The sequence below is a fragment of the Larus michahellis genome, chromosome 2, assembly GCF_964199755.1.
Source record: "Larus michahellis chromosome 2, bLarMic1.1, whole genome shotgun sequence".
Classification (NCBI taxonomy): Eukaryota; Metazoa; Chordata; class Aves; order Charadriiformes; family Laridae; genus Larus; species Larus michahellis.
The window spans coordinates 23,270,874-23,295,062 of record NC_133897.1 but is presented as its reverse complement, the minus strand read 5'-3'; the positions used below and the strand labels follow the sequence as shown (position 1 = coordinate 23,295,062).

At 44.4% G+C, this 24,189-nt stretch overlaps 1 protein-coding gene and 1 long non-coding RNA gene across 13 annotated transcripts in view; one reads left to right on the top strand and one right to left on the bottom strand.

Moving 5' to 3' along the window:
* ST8SIA6 (ST8 alpha-N-acetyl-neuraminide alpha-2,8-sialyltransferase 6) overlaps positions 1–9,261 on the bottom strand; it is a 39,497-nt gene extending 30,236 nt beyond the window's left edge. Inside the window, exons 1-2 of one of the 2 annotated variants that reach the window (XM_074574543.1) lie at positions 8,943–9,261; positions 8,593–8,688 (exon numbers count right to left, since the gene is read on the bottom strand). In XM_074574543.1, coding sequence (XP_074430644.1) covers positions 8,593–8,688; positions 8,943–9,037 — 191 coding nt within the window. In that variant the 5' untranslated portion in view covers positions 9,038–9,261. The remainder of the gene's footprint in view (positions 1–8,592; positions 8,689–8,942) is intronic. The other variant, XM_074574544.1, reaches the window with a different exon arrangement.
* Positions 9,192–23,641, top strand: LOC141738722 (uncharacterized). 11 transcript variants are annotated; one of them, XR_012585462.1, is made up of 8 exons: positions 9,192–9,269; positions 9,826–9,979; positions 15,733–15,899; positions 17,686–17,802; positions 19,597–19,736; positions 19,848–20,009; positions 22,830–23,019; positions 23,130–23,641. It is a non-coding gene; the product is annotated as an uncharacterized LOC141738722 (long non-coding RNA). The 11 variants fall into 11 exon arrangements; XR_012585459.1 differs by having other exon boundaries at positions 15,534–15,899; XR_012585461.1 differs by having other exon boundaries at positions 9,206–9,292; positions 9,826–10,067; positions 15,442–15,899; positions 22,833–23,019.
* Positions 23,642–24,189: the final 548 nt, after the last annotated feature.

Here is a 24,189-nt window from a genome sequence, read left to right as displayed (position 1 = left end):
AGGAACAAAGGCCCTTTCCTTCTCTTTCCATTGCCCATGAATTTTCTAGTGAATCAGTCACTCCATAGGAGCAATTCACCCAGGACACAGCTGCAGAAAGGGAGATCAGCTCCCTCCCTTTCTTTCCACCATCAGGAACTTCTTCCCAGTATACACTCAGTCCCTAAGGAAGTCTGCAGCCTGCATGCCCCTTGTTGAGGGCAATGGTAAGACGACACAATGTAAAACTCCTATCCTTTTAGTTCTGCAGTGACTTTAATAGATAGCAACAGCTGGCACTACCTACTGAGAGCTTCTTGGTTGATTTTACATACAGTTACTTATCTAATTCTTTTCCAGGGAGTGACGTACAACTGTAAGGGCAGAAGGCTCTCAGAGTACACAGTTCAGAGCAAACCACTCAGCAGATCTTACATAGTAAGTGCCAGCAAATGTTCTGCCTGCATCACTTATGCACACAGGTTTATCTTCTGTCTACACCAAAGAACCAGGTGGGTCCTTTCACAGAAGAACCCAACATCAGTTCCTGAACAAACTTAGTTAGCACTAAATCATGTTTCCTCTCTCTTGCTTCTTGAATTCAGTAAGCTCAAGCAATTCTTCTGCAGCTGCAGCTTAAAGTAAGAGAAATGGCCACATGCAAAGCTTAGCTGCATAACCAGCACCTTACAAAAAGAACTACTGATATCATAAACCAAGTGCATGTTACAGCTGCGAATAAGTCTTTCATTACAACTGAAAATCAAGATGCTGACAAGCATGGACAAGCTAGAGAGGAGGGCCTGTGCAAACCTCATGAAGTTCAACCAGGCCAAGTGGAAGGTCCTACACTTGGGTCAGGACAATCCTCGTTATCAATACAGGCTGGGGGTGACGTGATAGAGAGCAGCCCTGCGGAAAAGGACTTGGGGGTACTCGTGGATGAAAAGCTGGACATGAGCCAACAGTGCGCACTCACAGCCCAGAAGGCCGATTGCATCAGAAGAACTGTGGCCAGCAGATCAAGAGAGGTGACTCTCCCACTCTACTCTGCTCTCGTGAGAACCCACCTGGAGTACTGTGTCCAGCTCTGGAGTCCTCAGCACAAGAAAGACATGGACCTGTTGGAGTGGGTCCAGAGGAGGGCCACGAGGATGATCCGAGGGCTGGAGAACCTCTCCTATGAGGACAGGCTGAGAGAGTTGGGGTTGTTCAGCCTGGAGAAGAGAAGGCTTCAGGGAGACCTTATAGTGACCTTCCAGTACCCGAAGGGGGCCTCTAGGAAAGCTGGGGAGGAGCTGTTTGCAAGGGCATGTAGAGATAGGACGAGGGGCAGTGGTTTTAAACTAGAGCAGGGCAGGGTTAGATTAGACATTAGGAAGAAGTTCTTTACAATGAGGGTGGTGAGACACTGGAACAGGTTGCCCAGAGAGGTGGTGGAGGCCCCATCCCTGGAGACATTCAAGGCCAGGCTTGATGAGGCTCTGAGCAATCTGATTTAGTTAAAGTAAAAGATCTCAATAAAGTCTGCTTACTGCAGACCTTTAAAGGCCCCCTCCAACCCAACACATTCTATGCTGGATGCTGATTTGAGAAGTGGCCCCAGCCCTTCTGAGCCACAGCTAGCCAAAGGAGACCTTCTTCAACATAGGAAACATGCCAGGAAGACCAGGTTCAGGTCAGATCTGCTCATGTGAGGTGCCTTTGCATCGCTGGAGAACCAACATTCTTTCACAAGTAGGCTTCAACTCTGTGCAGAAAATCATTAAAAGGTCCTTAGCGCTTCCTGTTAATTTATGTCCTGAGATCAGTGGGGCTGTGAATAAATATTCTCTCAACCAAACACAAGCTTTACTCAACAGACTTTCACTCTTTTTAAATTCATAGCACTAAGATCAAGTGAAGCAAGTTGCCTCGTTTTTTAATATGTAATTGCTTTTTTATGCACACTTTCAAGACTTGAAAAATTCAAAAACGAAGAAGTCGGATAAAAAAGAATGAGCAAAATAAATCCCTGTTCTGTTTTGTCATTAAATCCTGACAATCACTTTTACAGCCATCAAGGGAAGAACAAAGGACTAAGGAGTCTTTCCTTCCCTTTCCATGACACATGTAAAAATTGGTGAAAATGGCACAACTGTGCCATTCCCCACAATGTGTGGGGAAAACCAGAGACAAATTTTAATTAAAATTCTTTATCCATGTAATGCAGGCACAAGATAGATCACCAAAATGCTTCTGTGGGTTTTTCCACAAAAAATTTACTCAATGTTCTTTATATGGTGCAAAAAGATACAAAAATAAAACAATTTATTTGCCAGACATGCAAAACAATGACTCATTCCAGTAAAAGTTTAATTTCTTAATTTCTGTTTCACTGTCAGAGTGGCCTCTGCTTCACATGAGTGAAAGATTTTTGCATTCAGACAAAAGGGGTGTGCAAGGGGCAGTCCAGACTTCTACTGCATTATTCATTTCAGAGTTGTGCAGACATCAGACTCAGATTAGATTTCCGATCACTTAGGACAATTATGCTAGGCAACATTTATCACTAAATGAATTTACCTGACCTAGGGGATGACAGTCTTTGTTCAATACTTAGAACTGCACTAAAACTTTTGCAGCAAAATCAGATAACATGCCTAACAACACAGATATAACAGGCTACATTCAACTAATTTTGCAAACTCTTAAACCAGATGAGAACATGAAGTGGAGACCATGTTATATTCTGTTGGCTTGAACTCATAAAATGGATGAAACAGGGAAATATCTGCTGCATTTCCCTTAGGCTTTAGATGTTCTCAAAGCCAATCTCACTGGCCAAACTCTGAAAAACAGGGGGTTTTTTAAAAAATCATATACGAACAGCTTGAGGACCACATACTTGCTGTGGTAATTCTAGGAACTCAGAAAGTACACCATCTGTACTTTAATAAATCCACAGTAGATTAAGACCATGTGCCATATTTATCAGCACGTTGTTATTCTATATCTCGCTCTCAGAAAGACAGCAGTTCTTTAAACCGTAAAATTCTTTAAGACAAGGATTGCACCCACCTTTAGAATAAGAAACAGAGAAACTATATGGAAAGTCCACAGCCCCTTTTGCTGCACCTGTAGCATTCAATACTGAGACTACAGGGAGCCTTAGTGCAGCGAACCACCAGACAGCCAGCCACCTCAGTTCACATGGAGTTCTGGAGGAGCAGTGGTACAGGGAGGGAAGAAGGGAATCCCCTTAAAAACAAAACGAAACTCAACCCCAAACAGTTAACAGGCTAGGAAAATGGATGGAGATAAGATGGATGAAAAAAGGATGAATGGTAGGGGAAAAATAAAAAAAGGCAGATGGAAGAAGAAAATGTAGCGCTCTGAACTATACCAAAATATAAAGATATGCCCAGGACTGAAAGGCCAGTCCTCCAGAATTCCCACAAAATCAACTGGAAACAACTGAAAGAATGTGAGGTGAGATTTTCAAAACAGCTCAGAACTGGACTGTCCTGGCAGCACTGAAAGCAACAAGAATTTCACCCCTAATTTCAGCAAGAGTTAAGTCCACACTGAATGTAAGGAAAAATCCCGCTCATTGGCTTTATTCACACCGTGCCCAGCAGAACCAGTTGTTGCACTTTTTCTGTGCCTTCCTGCTCTGGTCTGCCTGAAGCAGCACAGGAGACCTCTGAACCCTGTTCCAGCTGAGCATCTCCAGCTAAAAAGGGTACCTTCTGTGTGCAAAACTGCACATTTACATCCTTCCACCAAAGTGGCACTGAACAACGCTATGCAGTTTGTTGAATACCTTCTGTCTTAATCTCTCCCTTGAAGAGAGAAATTTATATTTGAATCTCATAGTCTATTAGTTGAATACTATTAAAAACCCGTAATCCATACTTCCCTAGGAAGGGTGCTCTTAAGTGTTGTCTTTAACACTATTTCTAATGAATCAGATGATAAGAATATAGCGACATTTTTAAGGTTCACAACACCTTGATTAATAAGGCAATACACAATTTAAACGCTTGGTGAAACGGACTACAAAAATGGCTTTATCAAACCATAGGAATAAGAATTTGTCTTGTAACATTAATCACAGTAACTGCGAAAGAGACTGATCTTCCTAACCGTGTTCAAGTTCCCATGGAGGTTTTGCTTATCTAAGGAATGCTAAATCAGGTTTTTAAGACAAGCTGCATTTTGAAATTATTTGGAAGACCTTCCACTGCATTCACCACAGTTATACATAACATCAGATACTTTTTATTTATAAAATCCATAAACCGCATGACAGGTAATATGACAAGCAACATTCAGCGTCTCATGGTGGGTAAAGTGAAAAGAATAAGGTACTTACACTAAAATGATGTTACAATAGTACACGATAGACAGAATGACAGAGCAGTTTCACTTGGACCAAGTAAACAGAAACAGGCTGGGAAACCTTTCACCACTGTCAGAACATAAATGTGTCCTGGCAGCAGCTTTCAACTGAACACCTATTCATTTAAGACAGAACTAATACATGAGGCATGTGTTAGAAATGCACTCCTAAAATATGTCTGCATGCATCGCTTGGGAATGAAGGGAAGAAATATAAGAGAGCCGTAAAATTAGTGACGTGATCACCAGTGCTGACTAATCTAAACTATAGCAAATTATTTGTGCAATATACTAAGCTACCGTTCATAATCGTGGTAATAGCCTGTCTCTTCTTCCCCTTCTGCCTGCTAGAATGCAATATTTTGACAGGAGACAGAATGTACAGGTCTCTGTTGCATAGTTAATTAAGTATAGTTGTTTATTCCCTAGGCCTGCATAAAGATCTGCTGCTGAGAGAGGAATTGGAGAACCCAACACTATGGAACACTGTATTAGTACTAACTTGTTTACTCATAGCTCCTCAGTCACTTCCTCCCACTGTTCAATTACCCCAACAGTCTCTACACTGTGCTCGCCTTAGACCTGCAAAGACAGAGAGCAAGTTAGGGAAGTAGGAAGCAAATGCCTTAAAATTGGCGACACCAACAGAATAACAGAGTAGTGGCAGTCAGTTCTTCAGGGTACTGCTGCCTTGTCATTACTTGTATATAAAGTATATATAAATAGTGCTTTTCACTTTCCTTGTAGGAGCTGGCATTATTTATCTGGGCAGTACAAAAGGAACTAGAATTTCTGCCCAGGCTTAACATGGTACACCCTGGGCCTCATAACAAAGAAAACGCTACTTAGCTCCTCTTCATATTGTCACTGTCCCCTGATAAACACTAGCAGTACTGAGCCCTCTATTTTGCTATTAATGCTGTGACTACACATATATGCCGACACAAGCACAGCTGGGGAGGGAGGGAGGACCAAGTGTCTAAAGCTGGGACAAGTGCAAGACTACTTTTTTTGGTTGTACTGTTGGCTTAAGCAAGTTTAAACTGTACTTGCAGTTACAACTTAAAAACTGAGAGGATGGTATGAGGCATAGACATGAGGATTTGCCAGAGAACCATAGTATTGCGGTGTAAAATAATACTGGTTACATGAATAAATTTGGGGACTACTAGAGAAATCTTACTAACAATGGCCTTTTTTTTCAGTAAGAAACCCTACTAACAGGCACAGTAGGCTGTGAAATAAACCCAAGACAAAAACTGGAAGTCATACTGTAGAGGCAGTCATCACATTGTTTGAGTTATCTAACACTTAACAAGGAAAAGTGGGAAGAAATGTCCTATAAGAGACAAATCGTATCTTCAAGGTTATTTACTAAGACACATTCCTCAGAGAACTTTAGGTGCCTGGTCACCATCTAATTAAACATCGCTGTGCATAATAGCTGCCTAAATATCTATGACAGTCCAAACCAATCCCCTGCTTTTCATCCTTTCATCCTTCAGTTTCATCCTTTTAAAAGAATTACTCAAAAGTAAAAGAACGGATTAGCTTTCAAAATTGTGAGGCAAGAGAATAATAAGGCCTTAGAGATTCTTCAGGAGATGTCTGGTTACAAATATGCCTCCAACAGCAAAGGACATTATGATAAGAAGCAAGATTAGCTTGCGATTATGAAGATTGTCTAGGTTACTTATACTTCGAGTTCAAGGAGGACAGTGCCCAGTTTTTTTTCTTTTTGCTTTCCTGGATCCTCCCACCAAATTTGGTGAGAAAATCCTAGCTTTCCAGAAAAATGCATCAAAATGATGAAGGGATCAGAGTCCAACCTAACATCCATGCACACCCTCTTAATCTTACGCAGGAAAGGACATTGCTGTCAGCAACACAGCAATGCTATTCAAACCATCAGGGTAATTTAGGAGAACCATACTTCAGGAATTCTGCACCAATAGATTGTTCCTGGTTTTATGCATCAACAAACCAACGTAGCCTTATCTGATTAAAAAATGCACTAACCCCTGTGCAACCTATTTCAACGAGGGACTCTTCTGTCCTTTTGCTATATGGATGGATACTGCAGCAAAACCCCACTGCAAACTAGAATCTAATTCCTATTGACCAGACCATCCATCTCCATCACTGAGGGATTGGTCTGAATCTCCTGAATGAGTCCAGATGCTCTCTGGATCAAATCTCTCCAGCATGGCCCTCAGCCAGGCCCAGTCCAGCTGCTGCCTGGATCAAACCCCTACAGCGTGGCTCCCTGCCCAGAGCTGCTCTCTGGATTAAGTAACAGCTCCTGGTCAGTCCAGCAGCCCTCTCTCCTTCCTCCTATGCCAAACATGCACCACAAACTCCTGTCAGGCCAGTTTACAAAGCACAGTCACTCAGGTGAGAAAGAACATTCTCTCCTGGATTTAGCCAGCAAGCCATCCCTCCAAAGGCACTACGGTTATAGGAGCGCCAGTGTGAAATGAAACTTTTTTTGATGAATAATTTACTTGTCACACTTTTGCAGTCACTTAGTCACGAAGAAATAGAATTTCAGGTTGATAAAAACTAGCTCCAAACTGGTGCCAAAATCCTCCAAGTAGATTAAGGAAAAACATGTATTTAAAATCTCATGCTCACTTGCCTTATTACAGAGATTAAAAACTGACCCATACAGGCCATGGATTTTCAGCCCTCTTCGGTATGTGTTGCTTCCACTTTCTTTGCTCCAGTTGTGAGTGTACTAACAGCAGATGGGAAGCAGCTAGACTCTGTTCTCTGAGGTGCTCTCTGCCAGCATTTCTAGTCAATTTGACTCCATGGTTTAGCACGCAGAGCCGAGTAGAAGGAGACTGCAGCTCAGAGGCAAGCAGGGAAAAGGCAGAGTATGAGAAGACGGGGCAGAGGGGGGCCACAGATGTAACACAGAACAGAATGGAGAGCAGAACGGAGTGACAGCTACAAAAAACAAAGCAGAACAGAGAGCATTCTGCAAAACCAGTATATTGTAAGGAGTGGAAAAGATGGAAAAAAAGGCAGAAAGGGAAAAAATGAGCACAGGAAAGAGAAGCAAGACAGAGGCACATAACAGCAGTTAGAATTCTGCAAATGTTCCTGTTCCTTTTGTTTAACTCTAATTTTGAAAGAAGTTATAAACTTACTGATTGTGGAAGTTCTAAATTTTGAGGCAGGGAGCACAAGGGTCTCTCATCAGAAACACCTATGAAACCTACTGTTAGGGTACACTGCAATGGTTACTACGGCTAATGTCACTTGCACTCACTTAGGGAAAGCATATGTTTCAACCTCCAATTCAGCTAGACTGGGTGAGACTGCAGCTTCAGTAAGGTTAGCTGCATTGTCACCACTGACTTCAGTATAACCAGGACATCACAGCTCCCATTAAAGACCCGATTCCCAAGTTCTAATTTTTATCATGTGTTTTTGACATATAATCATTGGCACAGCAATGTTAATGAAGCCATATAAAATAAAAGAGAGTAACAAAAATATTTGCAAACTACTTCTGACATAGTAATATCTCATGTATGGATTACACCACCCTGTTCTGCACTATCAGTTTTTCTATAGTGTGTGAAGACCCAAGAGCACGAAAACACAGTCGTTAATATTGAAGCCTGCACTTAAGACACAACACGTTTCACAGCTAATTTTACCAAATATTTTCATATTAAACTTCACCGTATAAAATAAGAGGCTGTAAAGCAAAGATCTACGCTGATATAAAAGATGAAGACACAGGACCAAGTGAAAGGGTGAAGTAAGATGCTACACAACATGAAAAAGGCTTCGTGTGCCTGGCCTTCATCCTATGGATTTTAAAGGAGAAATCTATATTTTTGACTCAATACACATTGGAAAAATGATAATAATATTGCCCAACTCCAGCTCCACCTTCCTGGAAAGAATAATAAAAGCTACCTGGGACATGCCATTCAGCAAACACTTTTTGCACAGTACAAAACTGCTATTCGCAACATTTTATTGGGCTCAAAAACCAGCGACGGAGTGACAGCCGTCATTAAGAGGACCGACGAAGCCAATAATTTATTACAGTCAAAATGAATTTTCATTTTCTGGGTATAATAAGCCTCTAACGCTCTCCCTGATTAAAAAGCTGCCAAAACAAAAGGAAGAATGAATGGGAGCCAGGGCGAAGCCCTGCTGCTGGGGACCCTTCCAGGGGTTGGGTGGCTGAAGGCGAGCAGCCCCTACCTGTTCCCGGCCTGAGGAGGGGAGGGCGAGGGCGACCTGAGGGCTCGCACCACTTTCGGCGTGACAGCCGCCGCTCCTGCGTCCTCCTCCCAGCCCCTGCCAAGCGAGACGGGGAAAACAAAAGTTGTCAAAACCAGTCATTAAACATCGTCGGGCGTGTGCGGCGCCGCTCTCCTCCCCGCCGATCCCTCACACGCCGCCGACACCCCGGCCCGCTCCGGGAGGTTGGGGGGGAGGTGGGGGGGCTCGCCGCCTCCCGCTCCTTCTTCCCTGGCTGGCTCCAGGCTCTCCCGCCCCGCAGCCCCCACCGCAGCGGGCGAGGCCCCCCGCCTCCTCCCCGGCCGCCCTACCTGGCGCGGAGGGGCTGCTGGCCGCCCAAGCGCAGCAGACAGCCGCCCAGCAGCAGGCTACCCAGCGCGGCGGCCAAGGCGATGACAGCCCGCATGGTGCGCTCGGCAGCGGCGCCCGCCGCAGCTACGGCCGCCCCATAGTATTTAAGGCAGGCTGCGGGGAGGGGGAGGCGGTTATGGCAGCCACAGGGTCTCTCCGCTCCGCCCCTCGCCCGTTCCGGCGGCCGCAGCCCTGCGCCGCCGCCGTCAGCCCCCCTCCCACCGCGGCCGCCTCGCTGAGGGGCCGGGCAGAGGCAGGCCGGGCTTCCCGACGAACTTTCCCCTCAGGCGAGCGGCGCGGCGATCCCGGGGCAGGTTTCCCCGGAGGGAGGGCGCGGCCGCCGTGCCCGGGGCGGGGGGGTGGCCGGGCAAGGGGCTGCCCCCGCGGTTTACCCGCCGGTTCCCGGGGTGGTGGTGCCGGCGGGGGGCAGCTGGGTTCGGTGAGGTGCCGCGGCCGGAGGGCAGGACCCAGGCGGCCTTTGCTGGCTGCCGCTTGGGGCGTTTCTGGGTAGCAAAGGCGGCGGGGCAGGTCCCCTGCGGTGCGAGGGAGTTAAAATACTGCCCAAACTTTAACTGGGGGGGGCGGCGGGATGAGGCGGGGGTTCCCTGGCAAGGAGCCGCCGGGGGAGGCCCGGGCAGCCCGCCCTGCCCCGGCGCTGGTGCGGCGGGGTTGCTGCCGCTTCAATAGCGCTGTATCTTATTTATAAATGACATTCAATGTGTTATTTGTTTTGTGAGTTGGGGTTTTTTTTTTAATGTATTGGAAGTGGTTTTCATAAAGAAATGTTTCTGTAGTAAGTCTGCATCCTTTTGCATGATTGTGCATGTTGTTATGTTTTTTCAGGGCTGGACACTGGTGTGAGAAACCTAGTAAGGTGATGAGGTGCCATTAATTAGGCCCCCTTTATTAAGCAAGTGTGTAGAAGAAGCTGCTGCTACACCTTGCAGCAGCCCTTCAGTCATAAGCCAGCTGATGCCTTGTTTTTGCAGATTCTTCCGTATCCTTCTGTTTTCTGCATCTCCAAGCATTCCCTTAAGCCTAGGAGCTGCACTTATGTTCCCAAACAATGGCTGGAAAGCCTCAAAGTAAGAGCTCTGCTGGGACCATGTAAATGAAGTAACAAGGGACTTGAATTTGTGACTGGTCAGTGGTTAGATCAGGCAATGAGAAGCAGCATGCCAATGGTCCATCAGAGGAAGAGCACAGCACCAGCTGTCGAAGGCTGTGCCAGGGAATATCTAATTATTAGGGTATTATGAGGGGTAATGGCTTCAAACAGGGAGAGGGTAGATTTAGACTAGATATCAGGAAGAAATTCTTTACTGTGAGGGTGGCGAGGCACTGGAACAGGTTGCCCAGAGAAGCTGTGGATGCCTCATCCCTGGAAGTGTTCAAGGCCAGGCTGGAAGGGGCTTTGAGCAGCCTGGGCTAGTGGGAGGTGTCCCTGCCCATGGCAGGGGGGTTGGAACTAGTTGATCTTTAAGGTCCCTTCCAACTTAAAACGTTCTATGATTCTATTTTTTAGGGCACTTATTGATGTCCCCAGCGAGCAGTGCTGTGGGTGCTGGTAGGAGGGAGCCAGAAGCAGTTGCGGGTTGATGTTGCTGAGGGGTAGCAGATATGAGCTCAGTGCACAGTCCCCCTGTGAGCACGGCTCAGTTGTCCTCTTGGCTTTGAAGTACTTAGTTGTAATAGAGAAAAAAAGACAGTGTTAAGACTTTGAAATCCTGAGGAAGCTTGCTGTTTTGAGGTTGTCATGAATCATAATCAAACATGTCATGAAACATTAAGGTGTTTCATCACCATTTCCAAAAAACTTACTTCAACTTCAGGCCTATTGTCCAATTGACACTGTATATGAACACGTAGGGGCCAACAGTCAAGCTTTTCAAAGTATGTATGTGTTCACTGGTTAGCAGATAGTAGAAATTCCAGTCCCACTGTTACCTCTGTAAAGCCTGAAGGCTCCTCCTGAAGGTTTATAACTATTACCTTCCACTAGATCAGGTTAGTTGATATCCCTGCCCATGGTAGGGGTGGTTGGGACTAAATTATTTTTTTAAGCTCCATTCCAATCTAAATCATTCTATGATTTCATAATATCCATTAAATACTCTGTAAAACAAAATCTTTCATTTTAGATAGTCTAGTGGTAGTCTGTTTCAGCTCTGAATGAAAGAAGACTGAGAATTGCAGTCCAGAACATGATTTGATTTTATCCCCCCCCGTTATTTCCCTCTGCAATACAGTTTTCCCATGAGTCCTGAAGTATCACTGTCAGCGGATTAGCTGGGAAATTTAGTGATGTCAGTGAGGACATCGTATTTCAAGTTAGAGGTCTGCTGCCAACACCAGTCTATAATATCAGTAGAGATTTTTTTTTTCCCAGATCAGAAGGTTAATCTTTATGTCATATTAAAGTTCTTGCAAAGAAAATGGGAAGATTATAAACCATATCAGTTTAAATTAGACTTGGCACTTGGTGCTTGTTGTTTACCAACAACTTTACAAACAGTTATTGATTGATTGTGACAATATCTCTAGGTGTTACCAACCTTAATTTCCTGGCAGAGCAGCTTAGTAGAGAGGTTAAGTGACCTAACGAAAGGGTGAGATGAGAATCAATGGTAAATCAGGATTCAAATTTAGGAATGCTGGATTTGGAGATGAAGTTTCTCTTGCCATGTCAGAAGTGATAGTGTTAGGTAACATAATGTAGAGGGTCAAAATGATAAAGGCACAGGTGCCAAAGATGCCACACAGGAAAAGACCAAGAGTGAACAGTGTACGCTGGGACTGTGTCCCATCCTGTCCTTCTGACAGCTGGAAGCTGCTGCATCTTGGCAGCATCCCCCAGCCTCTGATTCCCATTAGCTTCCAAAGTCAGTGGGAACTGATAATTGCTGGCTTGTGCAGAAGGAAGAGATCACTGATCAGCCAGGTGGTGCCATGATGACTTTGTTGCTGAGTTCCTACAACCCTACTTAGTTGCTAATTTGGAAAAGTAAAGTGTAGCCTTGGGTATCATCTGTGAATGGCTGCAGCCCCCCTTCCTCCCCCCAGGTCCGCAGGATTGCATCTCGAAAGGAGTCTGGTAGTGGTGCCTGTAGAGCTGCTGGTCGCATGGAGTTAGCTTAGCTGCCTTATTTCCAGCAGTTAAATCATATTAAGAAGCAATTAATGTTCATTAAATGCTTTCCTAATGCTGCCTTCTCATCTAAGCAATAGCTGTCATAGGGATATTAGTTATTGCAAATAGGAGAGGAGATGACTGGTACAATTAGGAAGAAGAGAAAGGTACTAAAGATATTCAGTGGAGTCCCATGTTGTGGCAAAGCATGAGAGTTTCCAGAGTGAGGTGTTAGTGCAAGGCTACTGTTTTGGTATTTTTAGTGAAGTTATGTGAGTGCTTTTAGCAAAAAAACCTCCAACAAAACCAAAAAAACTCCAAAAAACAAAACATGTATGTTTCAAACCAGGAGAAAGTCATTGGTTCATTGCATTTCACAACCTTTTCGTTTATTTCTACCCATAGTTTTGGGCAACATAATTTAAATAATGATAAACAGCTAGAACTGAGGTGCTGTCTGCCAAACTCTAGGACATCAAATTGTCCGGATCATTTCACAAAACAAAAATGGCAGAAAGCAGGGCATTCCTGTACCCCCTTTAAATAAAATAAATAAATAAAAACATAAAATCCAAGCCCAGTAATCATGTTGTGTGCTATGCTTAGTGTTTTTCACATTTTTTTTTCAGGACAGGATTGTGTGTCCTATAACTTACAAATTAGGTGTTATTAAAGTAATAACTACATTCAGCCAGCAAACAGTCTGTTGAGGTCTACATAAAACTAGCTGAAGTATTAGGTGTTCAAAAGCAGTTATGTGTACCCCAGTTTTGAGACATTCATCAAGTGTGCCAGTGACAACTCATCATGTAAGGCACTGTTCACTCTCCAGAGAAGGTCAAGGTGAAAGAAGTCAAGGCATATGGAGAAGTCTTGAAGATGCTGAGCATCTCATAAGATGTCACACTTATAGCAGGGCTTGCCTCTTGTGCACAAAATCAATCATTGAATAGTTTGGGTTGGAAGGGACCTTTAAAGGTCATCTAGTCAAACCTCCCCTGCAATGAGCAGGGACATCTTCAACTAGATCAGGTTGCTCAAAGCCCCATCCATCTATGACCTTTCTGCACAACCTGTGCCAGTATTTCACTACCCTCATTGTAAAAAAATTTCTTCTTTATATCTAAATCTACCCTCTTTTAGTTTAAAGCCATTACCCCGTGTCCTTTTGCAAAAGGCCCTGCTAAGAAGTCTGTCCCCGTCTTTCTTATAAGCGCCTTTTAAGTCCTGGAAGGCTGCAGTAAGGTCTCCCTGGAGCCTTCTCTTCTCCAGGCTGAACAACCCCAGTTCTCTCAGTCTGTCTTTGTAGGAGAGGTATTCCATCCCTCTGATCATTTTTGTTGCCCTCCTCTGGACTTGCTCCAAAAGAGCCATGTCTTTCCTGTGCTGAGGGCTCCAGAGTTGGATGCAGTACTCCAGGTGGGGTCTCACAAGAGCAGAGGGACAGAATCACTTCCCTCAACCTGCTGGCCATGCTTCTTTTGGTATGGATACGGTTGGCTTTTCTGGGCTGTGGGAGCACGTTGTCGGCTCCTGTCCAGATCTTCATCCACCAGTACCTCCAAGTCCATCTCAGCAGGGCTGCTCTCAGTCCCTTCATCCCCCAGCCTATATTGATACTGGGGTTGCCCTGACCCAAGTGCCAGACCCTGCACTTGTCCTTGTTGAACCTCATGAGGTTCACATGGGCCCACTTCTCAAGCTTGTCCAGGTCACTCTGTATGGCATCCTGTCCCTCAGGTGTGTCAACTGACACCACTCAGCTTGGTGTCATCGCAAACTTGCTGAGGATGCACTCGATCCCACTGTCTATGTCATTAATGAAGATACTAAACAGTACTGGTCCTAATACAGACCCCTGAGGGGCACCACTTGTCACTCGTCTCCATCTGGGCATTGAGCCATCGACCACTACCCCCTGGATTTGACCATACAACCAATTCCTCATTCACCGAACAGTCCACCCACCAAATCTCCAATTTAGGGAGCAGGATGTTGTGGTGGACTGTGTCAAAGGCCTTACAGAAGTCCAGATAGATGATATCCATAGCTCTTCCCTTGTCCACTGATGTAGTCACTCCATTGTAGAAGGCCACAAGGCTGGTCAGGCAGGACTTGCCCTTGGTGAAGCCATGCTGGCTGTCTCGAACCACCTCCCTGTCCTCCATGTGCCTTAGAATAGCTTTTAGGAAGATCTGTTCCATGATCTTCCCAGGCACAGAGGTGAAGCTGACAGGTCGATAGTTCCCAGGGTCCTCCTTTCTACCCTTTTTAAAAATGTGTGCAGTATTTTTCCAGTCACCAGGGACTTCTCCTGACTGCCATGACTTTTCAAATATCACAGAGAGTGACTTGGCAACTACATCAGCCAATTCCCTCAACTCTGGGATGCATCTCATTAGATCCCATAGACTTATGTATGTTCAGGTTCCTCAGGTGGTCCTCATCTTCTCCTACAGTGGAAGGGACTTTGTTCCCCCAGTCCCTGCCTTGCGGTCTATCCACTCCAGAGGTGTGGGGAGAGAGATTGCCAGAGAAGACTGAGGCAAAAAAAGTTGTTGTGTATCTCAGCCTTCTCCTTGTTCATTGTTACTGGTTTGCCAGTCTTGCTCATCACAGGGTTACTCTTTTTTGACCTTCCTTTTCTGGCTGACATACCTGTAGAAGCCCTTCTTATTATTCTTTGCATCCCTTGCCATGTTCAGCTCCAGCTGTGCCTTGGCCTTCCTGACCCCATCCCTAGACAACCGGGCAGCATCCCTGTACTCTTCCCAGGATACCTGTCCCTGCTTCCACTGCCTGTGCATCTCTTTCTTGCTTTTTAGTTTGACGAGCAGGTCTCGACTCAGGCATGCTGGTCTCTTGCCTTCCTTTCCTGATTTCTTGCACATTGAGAGCTCTTTTGCTCCAAGAAAAGCATCCTTAAAGAATTTTTTTTCACTGTTGTAAACTGGCTATGATTTTTATTTGTCAGAGTAATGTATTGTGTGTGCTTCCCCAGATTCCTCTCTTTAGTTTAACCGAGTAACCAGCTTCCCTTCTTTAGCAATTGTGATCCTGCCCCATGGCAGATAAACGTTCATTGCCAAAAATGCATCTTGTAGCATAAGCAAACTTAAGGCCAGTAACTACTGAAAATCAATGTTCTACTGCCAGCCACTGTGCAAGGCTTCATCCAATTAAGGGCACCGCGGGCATTGAAATGCCCGTGATTGTCGTGCAGTCCAGTGTGCGTGCTCTTCCGAAGGAAGTTGATGGGGGGAGGAGGATCTGAATTCTAATTAGATACAATTAGAGGATTTTAACACAGAGACCCTGAAAACTTGCAGGTTGCGAACCTGAAAGGAGAGATATTTTTTTTTCCCCATTCTTCTTCCTAAATGCTCTCAACATGACCTCTTAACGTGACACCATGAGAAAGGCCATATGGGGTCAGACTAGACCAGCACGTTCTTCAGGCAGCGCCCAGTAGCAGACTCCTAGGGAAGAAGTGTGCGGTGATCCGTCCCTAGGATCCTTCCTCAGCTTCCAGCAATCAACGGCTCAGGGAATTTCTGAACCAGAGCTATCTGTGTGTTTAGGTGCCTTTCATGGATTTTTCTTCCATGATTGTGCCTAAGTGCTTTTTGAAACTGTGTGAAGTTTTGGCATCAACAGCAGCTTGTGTCAATGATTTCCATCCAAGCTGAAATCCGTCCCATTATGATGAACCCAGGAACAATTTGCTAAGAAAAGTCTCTGTTGTTATTTGGAAACTCTGATCTCCTATGCTAAAGCACATGAAGCGGTAAGTAGTATTCTGCAAAGATTTTTACTACACATTGCACAAATCAGCACTGCTGTTAATACAAATTCACAGCATCCATTGCTAGAATTCAGAGGGAGTTATTACAGAGCATACTGTGAATGCAAATTAAAAATAATGCACAACACTCAACCAAATCCTAGTGGACCAATGGCACAATGTCAAATACATCAGGAGCAAAGACTTCGATTACTATTGTTAAAACCCCAAGCAAACAAACAAAGCAAGTAAATCAGCACTGCCAAAACTGTTCGAGCAACATTTGCTCGTCATAGATCAGCATGCAGACTGACACTACAGCTCCCAGCGGTTCTTAAAATGCCTGCACGGCTGAAGGGGGAATATGCCTCCAGGGATGTCACATAATGGAAGGGTTCTCATCAGGCACTGTGGTTGATGGTTGAGGTAATTGTATCAAGCTAACCACTTCTTTCCATCAGTGAGCGTGGCACGGTGTGTCCAGCTGCTTATCTGTAGAAAAATCCGATTTGGGATCACATGTTTGTTGAAGTGTGTGTATAAAATACTCAGCAATAGAAATGAGGGGCTGTAGTGGAGTTGAGAGTCATCCTTAATGATACACATGATGGGCTGCGGTGGTTAATCAGCATCGTTTATGCTTATGGGAAATCAGAGACACAATTTAGGAAAATAAATAAATGCATGATGTAAGCAAATAGCAGAGAGAACTTGGAAGAAGGAAAAAAAAAGGGACGGCTGTATGAGGGCCTGATCTTGGGATAGGGAGATTATCTATTGAGTTCGATCCAGGATGGTGGCCTGACAGCCCAGCTCCACACTGACCTCTTGGGATCACAGTGCACTGAAGAAAGCTCGAGCCATTTTTTGGGGGCATTCTTACATTTCCTTTGTTGAAATTCAGACAGAGTATAGTAAATAAAAAAATAAGGAAGCATCATATGCTGATGTATGGGGATAGACTACTTTGTTGGTGCCGAAGCAAACAACAGAAGTGATACAGAGCACCATAAACTCATGGATTTGAGGGGTTTGGAGGAAGGAAGACAGCACCTCTGTCCTTAAACAGAGAAAAAGCCATTAACCTCATTAAAAAGAGTTAAAATATAACTGCCCAGATTGCAGTTTAAACCTATTCTCACATAAGACTGATTCTGCTGGTCTCTTCTGCAGTAAAAACTGTTGAATACTCTGTAGGAACTTATCTGCTGTGAATCCCAGATTTTCCATGTTCCATCATTGGGTACTTCTTAAGCTGTTTGCCCCGTTGTGAAGTTAATGCTGATAAGGCCGTGGGAAGTAAATTGTTATTGAAGTAATTTTCTGTCTGAATGATACCAGTTGTAGACCAGAGTCCAAAATGGGCCAAAACACAGTGGGACTCATGCCGACATTTGAGAGCCAGCTCAGCTGACATGTGAGCATCACTGTCCTGCTGGGGTGGGAAAGGCGGTGGTGGGAGCAGGACTGGGGTCAGCCCTGGCAGCCGCGGGCAGCACAATCCATCTCCGGCCTCGGGAGAAGGCGAGAAACCTTGGACAGGCTGTGTCACAGCCAGCGGGTGTGAAAGGTGGCAGGCAGAGGCCGAGGGAGGGTGCTGGGAATTTTTCCCTCTCCCAGCAGGTCATCACTTGAGCTCGGCTCTCTCTCTGTCCTCTAAACGTCTAGTGCTAGGTACAGGGCTCCATTCCCGCGGTGAGGTCCTTTGGTATGCCAATATAATCTCCTCTGTGATTCATGCATTCATTAAAAATAACAATTCTTTTAAATATTACCTTCTCGATTTCAGTAAATGCGCTGATATCCCGTGCCTCGGTGACAGGCCTTGCTGATCGGATTGCACTCCTGGCTCACTTTCATTAGGCTCTGCAAATATACTGCCATTCTCGCAAAATCTGTGTGCTGGGTAAGCCAGAATCTCTCTTATGGTCCTCAGATAGCCACTTACGTATTTGTCTCCTTCTCAATTACTGTACTTCCAGAGAAAGCACATTTTTGTTTATTATTATCCAGTGCTTTCAATGGCCTGTCGGGAGAGAATTTAAGGTCTAGTAGAGGGGAAAACCAAATGTAGCCTAGGAAAAGTGAGTGCCATCTGAACAGAAGGGATCAATAAATACTCTTATATTTAGCATTATTTTCAGAACAGGCATTCAGTACCTAGCTCCCAGGTAAGACTTTCTGCAGCACGTGGTCATTTTCTTCTTTCAGATTGATCAACCTTATTTTTATCCTTGAGGGCTGTGACACCCAGAGTGCTTATTTAGAGACCCTCTGTGTGAGGAGCTGTTAGAAATGCCCCAAAGTTAACAAGTCCAGCTAAACGGACTAAGCTTAGAAATGTATGGTTTACATACACCATTTCTGAGTCTTCTTTATTCAACAGTCTTGGCATCGCCATCAGATCTGAAGGAATCTGAAAACGTATCAGTGTTTGGGAGGAGGACCCAGAGGGGAGAGCAGGAGGGAGCGGGGGAGGACAGAGGCCCCGGAGCAGTGAGGGGGTGTGTGGGGAGCTGGGGGGGGGGCAGTGTGGGGGACAGCCCACTGGCACACAAGGGTTTGTGGAGCCCCAAGGGCAGAGGGGAGGGAGTATGAAGGCATTTTCAGCCGAGAGGAATGCTGATGCTTAATGTACCATAATCATTTGCTGGGGAGATGTGCATTTTAAATACCCACATCTAAAATCCTTAGCCTTTAATTTCATGTTTGCATATTGCATGAGTATGCATTTGACCGAATAGCTGAGCGTGTGTAAAAGGCGATTGTAAAGCAAGGAATCATCACTTGAAACCTGCAGCTGGAGAAAATTTATTCAGGCTTTCCAGCTGTACTCAGGCTCAGCTTGGCTGTGCTTAAGAGCAAACCGAGAATTTAACAAGTAAGCGATATGTGATTTTATTGATAACTGTTGGGTATGATCATGAAAAACTGAATGAATCCTGCTGACAGCTGACCTGAGGGTGACACAGACAGCAGCAAGGTGACACAGCAGCACCTCTCTGAACTGCCCCAGACCACTCTGCCTGGATCTTCTGCCAGGAGAGATGCTGCTTCAGCCTCTGCACCGCTTTTTTCCTTCTTGTGTGACTCACTCTTCAGTAATGTGTGTGGTGCAATAGTTTTTTTGGAAAAAAAAAAAAAGATCTTTTAACCAAGGAGGAGATTGAGACCACAAATTCAGTCCACATTGGAGGAGTTGGAATTTGTTCCCTTTCTCAACCTCCGTGAAAACTGAATTATCTGCACTGAATTGCATGTTTTCAGTTTTGTGGCATGTTAGTTTGTAGCTAAGGATGCATAACGCGTAGTGGCAGGGATCTGAAAGAGCTGCCGTATGGGGTATGTGCATGTAGTGCACTGAGCCCTGGAAGACAGGAACCAGTGGTCGTCATGGGGCCCATTTCGTGTCTGACCCAGTGATGCATGTCAAGATCTGAAGCAAGATGATCTCTGGAAATTAAAAGGTGCCAAGTAATTCAAAATTGTGACATATTGATTTCTTTGTTCAGACACCATATCGTTTGTAAAGCTGCAACACAGCGCCATAACTCAATGTTTTGCTCTAACGGTTGGTCAGTAGCCCAGTTATAAATACTGTTTTACCATTTACTGACATTTTACATTTACTGAGCATGTATTTCATCTAGACTCATAAAGACAGTATGGGAAGTTTGTAATAAGCATAAAAATATTTCAGGCTAAACAGAAGCAAGAAGGCGTGACTACAGGAGTGCACTCCCAACGTGTGATGAGAAGGTGCTGCCAGACGCTCTGCAAGAGATCGGGGAAGGAGGCGCGAGCCAGGGAGCTGCGAGTGGAGCACGGAGAACTGCACTGGTAGGGCACCGGTGGGAGTCCCTGCCCTGGGCACCACCCGGCTGAGGTCCTGAGCCTGAAGGAGCGAAAGGAGTGGGGGTGCTTTGAGCTGCCCACTCGTTTCCCTCACAGAAGGCATCACCCTACCCACATCCTGCAGCAGCTGTTGGAGGGGACAGCAGGGAAGGGAGCCATGTTTTCCCCAGGCTCTGGGTGAAGAGGCACTGAGGATCAGATCACTCTTGGTTTCTTTCTGGCTGTAGCAAACAGACATTATTTTTCTCCCAAGTCAAGGTAAGGTAACAAAAAAGGGACAGAACTCCCCCTCTGACTGTACTGATCTGTTCTGTAATCATAAGGTTAAGCCTCTGTAATATTTGGAAGCTTGTGTAAGATACCTGATCCCATGTTTAGTCACTTCTGCTATATTTAAGTTCAGAGAACATTTTGTGGAATTAAGTTATAAAATATAAACTTAGAAAGCTAACTTCCCATTTGCATTTCATTTTTAAATAGCCTATAGATACTGTGTTTTCCTAAGCAGGATGTAAAATGAATAAATGTACAAACAAGCTGGTTTTGCCAGTTATAGGTACAAAAACTTCTAAGTTCTGCTTTTAAAAGGAGACTGAAATTACACATTTTTTCATGAAAAACATCAACCTCATTAGATCTACTTACTTAAAAGATCTTTAAAAAGTAAAGACACAAAGTCTACTTTTATGGGACACAGCTGGGACACCATGGCTGGGTTTCATGTGACCAGATGCAGTCATTCAAAATATATACATCCACCTCTGAACCATTCACCCTAGCTCCATTTATGTTTAAAGGAAAGACACTCACTTCTGGGCAGATATTTATTTCCTCCAAAAGTGAACTATTTAAGCTCAGTTTTCTTGCCACACATATAAAAAGATCCCAGAGAAGCTGGTTCAGCTACAAGTGAACTAAAGCCCTCCTGCCTGACAATGAGAGATATTTAGGGGAATTAAAATCATTCCTCTCCTCATGTGGAAAAGCAGATTGTTTCCTTTATTCAAATGTATTGTGCTATGGGATGTTGGCAAGCTTTCAAATGAGTATTTTCTACATAGCCTACTACACAACTTCTACTGAGGACACAAGTCTGAATCAAGTCCCACTTTAACATGGGCTTGGTAATTCCAGGTTTCAATTGCACTTGCATATGTGAGAAAAAATATTTCAGAGACTTGGTGCTGTGCATGTGCTCATGCCCTTATTGACAGGAGTTACCCTATCAATGGGCACCCTGCTACGTTCATGTTGCCTACTTCAGTTTTCCTTGACATTAAAGCCAAATTTTTCATTTATCTTCCCTTCCCTCTTCATGTAGAGAATGGCTGCTGTGCTTTCTCCCACAGCTCCCTCTGCCTTACAGCAGGGTGGGATTTTACAAGTGGTTACCACTGAAACCAAAGGGAGTTTTGCTGTTAAACTCCCTAGGGAGCGGAATGAGTTGGTAGGAACTACTCGGGGAGAAAGCCGTCCCCACCAGCGTAACTCCGTCACCTGGGAAGGGCTCTGGTACCCTGAAGCTGGATGGGACCGGGGTGCAGAGCATCACCAGGCTCGTTGCTCGCCTTCGTTATATTAATAAGGTCATACAGCATGTGCTCTCTTTGGCAATCCAATTAACAAAAACCCCTTCTCCCCAAAATTATTCTTCCCCCACTTATCAGAGACTTGGGAAGAATATTGGGTTAATTTTTTATTTACATTCATGAGAAATAAAAAATAATTAATGAAAGGCAAGATGCTGTAATGTTCCAGAAAGCTGAGAGGGGAGCAAATCAGTGAACTCGTATTCTGTCAGGCTGAGCATGCTCCTGCAAGAAAACAAGCTGCCAGAGGTTTTATTGTGCTGAGCCGTAAATGTGCAAGGTGATTACAGCAGATAAAGGCCCGAACCGAGCTCACGGGCCCGGGCGCAAAGAGCACCGAGCTCTGCAAAGCGTGGGGAGTAGAGAGGCAGCCCGGCCACGCAGGAGGCCTTCCCGGGCGGCATTACAGCTGGAACGGCTTACTGAACAAAGAGGAGCTAAACTCCTGGAAAAAAGGGTTGGCAACAGAATAAAAAACCCAAACCCTTAAGCTGCAAAAAAAAAAAAAAAGGAAAGACACCCTGCGATTCCTGGAAACTGACAGTCAAATTAAAGCAGGCAAGAAAGCTGCTTCTAAACCCCTCCTGCGAACCTGCTTCAAGAACTTTTCTCTGTTGCATTTAAGTCATTGTATTTGGTTACAGAAGTAGAAGTGTTAAAAGAAACTGCCATTATGCAAAACAGTCAAAGCTATTTTAATTTTGTAAAGTCCTCTTTAAGAAGAAATTGTTATGGGAAAGGGGAACTAGTAGTTAATGTAGATGGTGCTGTCTCAGGAAACAGTTGAGCTCGGCTGCAACAAGAGCTTGTTTCACGCTTCTCCAGCCATTACCTTTCTTCAAAAAAAATTTATTGAGGAGCCCTATTAGTTCGAAATAATAGTTTTCACGGGATTTCTTCAATGCACACGGTATTCTTAATTTGAACAAAACAGATATTCTTTGAGTAGCTGTCTGATACTTTAGTCTATGCTTTATGTAAATAAATTTTATATTTATACGTGAGCTGGGATCGGTAATTTGCCCATGATATAGCAATGGATTATGCTGCCATGGAATTAAAAAGCGAACGGTTTGATCATGAGTTAGCTTCATTGCAAGCCCTAAATTAAATTAAATTACATTAGGGGTGATTGCCTTTCCCTAGCCAGGATTAAAATGTTAGCTGCTTTTGAGATCAGGAAAACATTCCAGGACAAAATCTCAGGAAACTGAAGGATGCCTGCGATTTAATTATGCATCTTGTGATATTTAGGTTTTTTTCCCACTGCTCAGTCACCAGAGTCATGTGATGCTGAGTAGCTGAGGTTTTTCTTTGAAAACTAAATTACTTTAAAATTGCAGGCAAAAAAAGAAAAAGGAAGTAAGTTCCTGAGCGTTAAAGAAATCGGAGAGAAAAAAGATGAAATATTTTTGAAGAACTGGTGTGTTCCTACGGAGGTTTTGAAAAGCTGTGCTTTAATAATATCAGCCATTTCTTCTTTCTTCAGCAGTGGTAAGCAACTAATACTGACGAGAGACTGTATAGTTCATGGGGATCATTTTTAAACCATTTTGCACCACTTGGTCCTTAGAGGAAAGCCCCAAACAAATCAAGATCAGGCAGAAGAGCCCTGGCATCTGTTGGAGTGGAGCCCTGAGCCTCCTCCATCCCCGCTACAGCAGACGGCAAGCGGCCAGGTACAGCTGGAACTGCTGCCTCCTGGCAATGACAAATATTTACAGGGCTAACAGCTCAATGGCAACTACCCTCAATCAAGAAGCCGTATTAATTATTTTTTTTCCCACAGATTTCACAGCCATGCTGCTATTCTGGGACCTGATGTTTATGCCGGGCAGCCCTGAGGGAGGAGGAGGATGCACGGGTAAGGGTCCCAGGGCTGGCACACAGACACACTGTCCCAACAAGTACCTGGTAACGCCAGGTCTGCGCCTCCAGAATGAAACCTGGGCAGTGACTACGAGACATTTGAGATTGTAACAACCTCTGCCTTGGCTCAGGGTAGCCATGATGCCTCTCTGCAACCACGTCCAAGAGGAAAAATGCAAGGAATAGGGAATACAGCCAGTTGGCTTTTCCTTAGTGTCACCCCACAGCACTGTGAAATCTCCAAGTGATCTCCGGACTATCGCGTTAAAACACTTAAGGGATTCCTCTTCCAGGAATTTGTCTAAACTCCACTCAAACTCACTTGCTGCACGGAATTGAATTCCATACTTTGGCTGAGCATTGTGTGAAAAAAAAACACCAAACCAACAATAATTTTGTTTGCATTAAATCTCTGATAATTTCACCACATGAGCCTTACGGTGTGAAAATAGTGACTAATGTTTTCTCATTTATCATCCTCATGCCAGTCATCAATTTAAGTATCTTTTCCTTAATGCATTTCAGATGATGAGCTCTTTCCTATTTAATTTCTTTACACCTGGAAGCATTTCTCAGAAAGTTTGGAAAAAAATTTAGAAACGCAGCTTATAAAAAAATCCAATTTTCCCAATATCTGTCTTTAGGACCAGTTTTTCATTGTCCTTGGTAATTAATTTGCCAGTACTACATGCCACATTTCTAACGAGTTCTTTTTTGCACAAATTCAAAATACACTAACAAGGAGCTGACTAGTTTTCACCTGTGGCTGAATAAAGCATTGAAAAATAGCCAAAATCAGAACAACAAAAATAATGTTTTATAAAGGAAAAAGTATTATATGAGATCGTAGCTGGTACTTGCAGTAGGGGAAAAAAGCAAATATCACTTCAAGGTTTGTTCTAATTTGACGGAACTATTTATAGGTGCTGCATATTATGTTAATTTTGCTTCTCCTGACATACAAAGGCTTCCTTTGAGAG